The sequence below is a fragment of the Dermacentor andersoni genome, chromosome 2 (assembly GCF_023375885.2).
Source record: "Dermacentor andersoni chromosome 2, qqDerAnde1_hic_scaffold, whole genome shotgun sequence".
Lineage (NCBI taxonomy): Eukaryota > Metazoa > Arthropoda > Arachnida > Ixodida > Ixodidae > Dermacentor > Dermacentor andersoni.
In genome coordinates this window covers 190,864,814-190,872,871 of record NC_092815.1, presented here as the reverse complement: position 1 = coordinate 190,872,871, position 8,058 = coordinate 190,864,814, and the positions used below count along the sequence as shown (strand labels likewise).

The 8,058-nt window shown below is 44.7% G+C and overlaps 1 protein-coding gene and 1 pseudogene across 1 annotated transcript; both read right to left on the bottom strand.

The window, feature by feature from the left end:
• Positions 1-774: 774 nt before the first annotated feature.
• On the bottom strand, positions 775-3,815 carry LOC140212826 (uncharacterized). Its single transcript, XM_072286201.1, has 5 exons — positions 3,808-3,815; positions 3,466-3,716; positions 2,701-3,112; positions 2,438-2,539; positions 775-932 (listed from the first exon to the last, which is right to left on the bottom strand). Exons 1-4 carry the CDS (start codon positions 3,813-3,815, stop codon positions 2,443-2,445), a joined length of 768 nt encoding a protein of 255 aa, XP_072142302.1. The 3' UTR covers positions 775-932; positions 2,438-2,442.
• LOC126540805 (uncharacterized) lies at positions 3,626-6,532 on the bottom strand (annotated as a pseudogene).
• Positions 6,533-8,058: the final 1,526 nt, after the last annotated feature.

Genomic DNA, 8,058 nt, shown 5'->3' with positions numbered 1-8,058 from the left:
GCGCGACACTGATGGCACCGCGAGAGTAGCGCAGTGTTAAAATAGAAACTTTCCTGTGCTACAACGGTGAGCGTAAAGTTTTCTAACGATTCATGATCTGCGGCGAAAGCCGATGCCCGGCAATTATTGCCGCGGGCAACGGCGGTTGTGTTGTGGTCAGCCAAAGAAACAACGGCGGTCGAGTATTGCAACAGAGCACAGTAAATAGCCGTTAAAAATTGTCAGAGGTGCTCTGCTGAATGACTCGAAAGAGCGCGAATGAAAGCGAACAAACAGTCCATCAATTCGGTTCATTCTACTTGACGAAAGTGCCTTTTATTCTCCGCAGGTTCGCTGTGGCAAAAGAAGTTTAAGAACCTGAAGGACACATTCGCAAAGATTCGAAACCAAATTCGAACAAGCATGAAGAGCGGAGCCGGTGCCGCAGACGTCGCCACTATAAAATGGAAACACTTTCTGTCAATGCAAGCAATAATGGAGCCAATTTCAGAAGAGCCAATGTGAGTGGAGCAATTTTCCAAAATCTACACGAGCATTTGTAGCCTTGCTTGTTATATGTTATCCATGCAAAAACCCAGGAGGGAACAAAACCTACACTCTCAAGTTAGTAACTTTTCAGAGTGCTCTCCTTATGCGTAAATATATTTTTGCAGGCTCTATTCAAGCCTTGACTTCCTTCCTGAAGAGTAAGTTCCTGAACAATGTTCTTTCTATCATGTACAGGTTGCGACTCCTGCCAGTCATGACTATATCTAAAATGAATTTATCACAGTGTTATTGCCCAAACTTAGGCCGTCAAATAATTATAGGTTTATTCATTTAATAACTGTTGTGCACTGGAAACAGAAATCTCCAGGACCAAGATGAGGTGCCGGGAACTTCTGGCTCCTCAGTTCCGTCAAGTCGCTCAGCAACACCAGCAGCTGCTGCAACTGAAAGGTAAAGAACTTATAATATAGGCATACAAGACTGCAATCACTGAGATGCCTTGCAACCTGTACAAACATGGCATTTACACACTCATTTTTACAGCCAACCAACAGAAGATGACTTAGAGTCTGACACAGATAGGTAGGTGGAACACTGCGACTCGAGCTTTTTCATTTCTCATGTAGCACATGCTTGCATCTAACCGCTTGCTATAGTGCCTCTGGAGTGAATGCATTTCGCTGCTGAGAAAGGTTCAATTTTTTCGAAGGACTCCAAGGCGGAAAAAAGCACGGCGGTCACCAAGGAAACAACAGAGGTAAATCAAGAATGATTACATAATACACGACTACTAAAAAAACTGTTTCAACTTGCAGCCCATTGAAAGCCCCTCAGCATGCTGCTGTAACTGCTGCCTGTATGGAGCACCTCCAGGCGGTGCGGACTGAGAGGCAGCAGAAGCAACAACTGCAGCGGGAGCCACAAGATGTCGTATACCATACGTGCATGGCACTTGCCGCACAGCTGCGAATGCTTGATCCGAGAGACCAGTCAGAGGCGATATTCGAAATTCAAACAATGATGTATCACCGACTCCAAGGAGCCATGAATGAACAAAATTCTCACTAATGTTTTATATGCTTACTTCATCCACACATATTTCTTCTACTTTGCTGCACCACTGTAACACTATACTTTTTACTTCTGTTTACCTGTTATGCATCTTGTTTCTTTTTTCTCTTACTTCATTTAGACTGTATCGTCCATTGCTTCATGCTTTTTATCTGTAATCATGTGTTCAAATGTTATTTATTATGAGCTGAACTTCTCCCTTTTTGTATTGCTTTTACAAACGCACTGTTAATAACATCCCCTTCACACAATGCTCAGGGGCCTGTAAGGTATCTTAAATAAACAAACATTTTGGATGGCATTTCTTCCTTTGGCATTTCTCGCTTGGCCCATTTTCAGATTTACTGATATATGGAATATGTCAGGAAATACGGTTTGTGCAGTACTGAAAGGGTGTGGTATTCACCTGCAACTACCAATGAAAACTATTCAAATTTTTACAAAGCCAGCTGTTGTGGGGTTAACTGCTGCCACCTTTTCATGATCTGTGATTGCATGTGCCTTTTTGTCTGTCACAAGTGCTGCCAAATATATAGGTGCAGACACAAGTAAACAGAGCATGCTATTCCGTTCTAATTGCAATCAGGCCTTTCCTTTTGACATGAAGAAACACTGTTTGTCCATGAGGAAGCACACTAGCGTCCACCAGCAGCCCGCACATACCGCAGATGCCACTTTCAATTACTGAACACGTGAAAAATATTAGAAGGCAGAAGCGTGCTCCATTTGCTATTGTCTGCATCCGTACCTGCAACATACATATGTCTCAAGAATAATTTTTAGAAGACAGCAAAGTGTACGAGGGTGCTGTCATTACTGCAAGCAGGCAATGCAATATAAAATGTGTTTAAAGTGGCTGTACGTAAAAAAAAGTTACCATTACTATACTCTGCTGCTCCTGATCATCTCCTCTTGCCAGGGGACCTTGCCGCTTCCGATGAAGTGTTTGCAAAGCCTGTCTCGTGTAGTGTAGGCAAGCCTAAACACAAAACAAATGGAACATTGAAGCGTAAGTGCTCGCTCCAACATGTGGCAATTAACATCACTTTAACTACTAATCATAAAAGCAAGCTATTTGGGGGAATAGTAAGTAAACAGCAGTTCCAGTTTTGTTTGCAGATATTTCCACAACATGATTACCTCGTTGGGTGATAACCTGTGGCAGGCACAGGAGTCAGTCCGCCATTCTCATCCGCTTCTTGCCTCCATGTTCCATCGGTTTGACGTCTCTGCCAATCTTCATAATCAGTAGTTCCTGGTGGGCAGTAAACTGCACGAGAGGAAGCTGTTTCTGTCATCAGAAAATTGTGCAAGCATACACACGCTGATATAATCCGTCTGACATTTTCATCTTTGGCTTTAAATGGCCGGCGCAGGATGCGCCACCTTTGAGCCAGAATCCCAAAGGCATTTTCGACAACTCGTCGAGCCCTGCTCAGTCTATAGTTGAAAATTCTTTTTTCTTGTAGCTGTGAAAATTGACTTGGTGCTCCCTGAACATCTGGTTGCTGAGGTTGCCCGTCAACACAGTTTCCAAACAAAGGGGGTAGACCTGCAGAAGGAGTGCCGCTTCAGTTTCCTTATAATGTTGTGTAAATTTGCAGGTATAAATTATCCCCAAGATCTAGCACACTACATGTTTACCGCAACAAATGTGCTACATATAATCACTACCTGTCAGAAATAACTGCGATGGCAACATTTAGAGTGGTTTAGGTCAATGGAGGAAAAGGATCTTTCCATGCTTGTATACAATCCCGCATTTGCATAAATTTGCAGCACTGGCTGATGACACATATATCATATTACGAGACCCCTAAATGTGTGTAAAATCACTCCTCAAGATCTAGCTAATGGCTAGTACTGTAACGGCCAAGAAATGATGAAGGTAATGGTATTACTTACTCTTCCTTGCATACGGCCTCATGAGGTAGGTTTTCAGAGGAAACGCTTCGTCTCCTACAAAGAAGTGGGGCGTGCTGCCAATGTCTGCCAAAAGAGAGTCTTCAGGAATCCCTTGCAGGCGTTGGTCAACTCTCTTGAAGAATGGGCTCCGGCCAAAATTACCCCCATCTGATTCGCTGCCATTGTGGCCTACTTCTGCAAACAAGAACCTAAGAGTGGAGTGGAAACAAATTTTTTTATATTCATATAATCTGGTTCAAGGAAACATAGGCACATTTAACTTGCTATGGCTGCCACGTCACTCACATGAAAACTAATCATGACAGTTGGACTGTTGCATACATCAACATGCAGTTCAAACACCAACTAAATGATACAACTACAACCTTCCTCATTCTTTGAGGAGTTTTATAGGTGACAAAGCTAGAAAGGCTCTAGTCAGAATCTGACAAGGTCTAGCCGTAAGTGACTTACAGTGGTTAGTAAAAAGCAAAAAGCGGTTTTAAACTTTACTTGAAAGGTGTTTCTGTAAAATAAAGTTGCATCAATTATATCTCTATGTTTTCATTATAGGTTCTTAAGAAAGCATCCCTTACTGGCTGTTTTCTGAAATTAACACTACCGATGACTACATAGAGGCCGTATATGATTCTTATGCATCTACCACATGACTTCGTGCTCTCTGGAATTGAGATCCACCAGCACACACAAGAAAGCTGGCAATTACCAAGAAAAGAAAATCAGCCAGGCACAGCATATACAAAAGCTCCAAGCACTTGTAAGTAAAGCAACTGTACTTGCATACCGGTAGTGTGCATCACTGATTGCAAGCATCGACTTGCTGAAAGCATTCTTATAGTTTCTGTACACACTGCCTGAATTGTTCGGGCACTCAATATTGACATGCTTTCCATCTATTGCGCCTAGGCAGTGTGGCATGTTCCAGATGCACTCAAACTCTTCGGAGACCTAAGTTTAGGGCAGAAAAAAAAAACGCAATTGATATGTTAAGCACAAGTCTCGAAGATAACCTCGGGCGGGGGATGTGTAACATGCTCCATGTAGAATAGCAGTCCTAGAAGTCGTAGTAGTGATTTGTACCTTCGACAATGACACCGAAATCATTTATTCTGACAATTATGCTTTTATGCAGACTTTTTTGTACTGGTCGCTTCAGTTTCAAGGGCAGTGGTCACGAAGTTTCAGTGCCTAAATTACATTTTATCGATACTGTCACTGACTTACGCTCTATGCAGTATGCGCAAGGAAATGAGATCAAAGAACTTACCCTGAACCATTCATCTGGAGATGATGGCGTTATAACATATATAGGGCCAAGCACTTCCCAAATGGCCAGGCACACCTCTGAAACAAGGTTGCACGTTGTGGACCTGCCAGCCAAGAAATTAAAGGCAGATGACCGCAGGGTATCGCCAACAGCCAGTAATCTGAAAAGAGGGAAAGAGAAGGGACAAACAAATTCAGCTACACTCGCTAAGTAAGCCTTCATGTGTACTGTGGTTCCAAAGCGATGGATCCAATCGCCTCCAGTTCCAGCAGCTGTTTTCACTGGATAAAATGATAACACCAACCGTAATCCACATGAAGTTCAAGAACCAAGTCATGAGGCGCCGAAATAATGAAAGGAAATGTGTTCTAAATTCCTCGCATTCTTTCAAGTTATGCTGTATCCGTTACGAGCTTCACAGTATCCCTGATATGACTAGTAGTCTGTTTTCGGAGCAAAACAAAAAGCAAAGCAATATTACAGCATGTGTACAACAGGGCGTGCACAACAGCAAAAATATGTTCCCATCACCTAATAACTTGCGCCAGGCGGTGGTCTGGAGGTATAGCCTTGCGAAACCGCGTGTCTTTTTTTGCGATGCGGGGCCCAAGGAGCTCCATCAGTGTGTCAAAGCTGCTGGGTGACATGCGCAGGAAGCTGCCGAAAGAGAACCGGCAGTGAGAAGAAAGCACATACAACGCCCCTGTGTGCTCTATCATGAGTGCTGCAACGCCAAACGTGTACCGTGAAATGCTCCTCTCGCTTAAACCGCTCGACTAATGGCGCTTAATTTGCGCAGAGACGGCATACAACAGTCTTGCTTTTTCAGTACCACGTATGGGTGATGTACTTGCCTGATTCCATCAATTACTTAGAAATCGGCCCCTCTGCAGCATCGGCGACCTATAATAGTCAGCTTACGCAAAGCTGATGCCGGTAGTGCCATTTGGTGCCTATACATATTGCAGCTTCAAAGGTAAATCGTTCCAGAATAGACAAAACAAGCGTTGCTCGGAAGGCACCACCAGTATACGCGACAGCTGCTTGTTTAAGGTCTCCGATGCTGCAGCCGACACGGATTTCTAAGCAGTTCTGTTCGATTCAGGCAAGTACATCCCCCAAACGTGATATTTAAAAAGCAAGACTATCGTATGCCATCTCTGAGTCAAATAACGCTAATAAGCAGCAGTTTAAACCGAGCGAGGCATATTGCAGTGCGTTTAGCGCTGCAACAGTCACAGTCAAACTTTGATAAAACACCATGTACAGACACGTATACTTACTCTCTGTAGTACTCGACGTCTCGATCGCGAAGCAGTGGCAAGAGATTGTTCGCCTGTCCCAACCTATCCCGCTCCTGCAAGGACGGGCGGACCCACCACCGTCATCGCCGCCGCCGCGATCTTGGTTGCTCAGCCCGTCGCAGCTCTTGAAGCATAGCCGTCATTGAGTTGCAGAGGAGAATCGTGACAATTTCTTCTTCTTCCGACATTTCCTCGTCTTCTGAAAAGCTCGCCATTGTGCTGTGCTCAGTATCTCGCAGCTGTAAGCCCAGCAACGGCGCAATACAAGCAGACACAACAAAAGCCCGGGAACGAGAGGCACTCGCGTCAACTCTCGTCTCGTTCTCGAAGTCGCGAAACCGAAACAGAAACTGCCGCGAGATCTCGCTGTCGTCGCGGAAAAGCGAGAAGCGGCGGCGGATCCGCCGATGCGCGCGTCAACAGATGAGAACACTCTCTCTTTTTTCCGGCAAACGAATCCCTTTCGCTCGCCGAATTTTTGTAGTAGTGTGAAGGGGCCTTTAAACTGGCTCTCTTAACTACTACACGCAGAGACGAAGCAACAGCGCGCGCATGCGATCCCATAGCTGAGGTGAATATATATATAGAAAACTATCAGTCATAGCTCTCGTAGTATAGCCCTCTGGGCCGTTTCCTTCTTTTTCTTTCGAAAGGAGTCCTATTAGGGTTATTATAGTTACAAGGTATTTCGCCCTCGTCAGCAGCAGTCCTTGAGATAGTTACTCTGACGGCTAGCTTCCCACTCTATGCGTGCCGCCATCGCACCTGGTTAAGCTTCTCCTAGACGCTAGAGTTATACTATGTCCGCGCAACCTTGAGCGATCGGAAAGCGCGTTTCCCCCTCTTGGCCGGCGGGGACGGGAGGCTTTGTTCCGGCCGCAGAGCCCTCCACGTCTCAGTAAAGTGCCTGGTGGTGGTCTCGTTCGGACGATGCCCTCTCGGTGAGCGCATATTTCCCCTCATCTTTTAAGAGGTTCAATACTTACAAGCATTTGTCTCGCAAACCATATTTATTTCAAGGAAATTTTCTACGTCTCAATAATTGCCCTCGTCGTATTCGAGTGCTGATCGCCGTGTTGTAGTTTGTTAACGAAGCTTTCCCTCAATTATAAATATTTTAAGGCAGTTTGTCGGGTGCGTACCATGGCCACGTACGCTTATATCGCCTTCCGTTTCTCTACCACGGGTGCGCTTTAAAACCACGGCGCTGCAATTTTGCTTCAGAGACTTTCCTTCCCTTCCTTCTTCGCCTCCCTTAAACTCGCTCTCTCAACTACTACACGCAGGGACAAAGCAACAGCGCGCGCATTAGATCCCATAGATGAGATCAATATTTACAATTATTATTAGGGTTATAATTATATTCGAGTGCTGATTGCCGTGCTATCGTTTGTTAACGAAGCTTTCCCTCAAGTCTAAATATTTTAAGGCAGTTTGTCGTGTGCGTATCATGGCCACGCACGCTTATATCGCCTTCCGTTTCTCTGCCACGGTTGCGCTTTAAAACCACGGCGCTGCATTTTTGCTTCAGAGACTTTCCTTTCCTTCCTTCTTCTCCGCCCTTAAACTGGCTCTCTTAACTACTACACGCAGAGACAAAGCAACAGCGCGCGCATTATATCCCATAGATGAGATGAATATTTACAATTATTATTAGGGTTATAATTATATTCGAGTGCTGATTGCTGTGCTATCGTTTGTTAACGAAGCTTTCCCTCAAGTCTAAATATTCTAAGGCAGTTTGTCGTGTGCGTATCATGGCCACGCACGCTTATATCGCCTTCCGTTTCTCTACCACGGGTGCGCTTTAAAACCACGGCGCTGCAGTTTTGCTTTCCTTCCCTTCCTTCTTCTCCGCCCTTAAACTGGCGCTCTTAACTACTACACGCAGAGACAAAGCAACAGCGCGCGCATGCGATCCCATAGCTGAGATGAATATATATATATATATATATATATATATATAGATAACTATCAGTCATAGCTCTCGTAGTATAGCCC

What these genes read in the sequence shown, in the direction of transcription:
- LOC140212826 (XM_072286201.1), bottom strand. An exon ending in GAGGCCGTATGCAAGGAAGA is followed by an intron (nt 3,113 to 3,465) that starts GTAAGTAATACC and finishes CTCCTTCTGCAG; the next exon opens with GTCTACCCCCTTTGTTTGGA. An exon ending in ACAGGTTATCACCCAACGAG is followed by an intron (nt 2,540 to 2,700) that starts GTAATCATGTTG and finishes TTTTGTGTTTAG; the next exon opens with GCTTGCCTACACTACACGAG.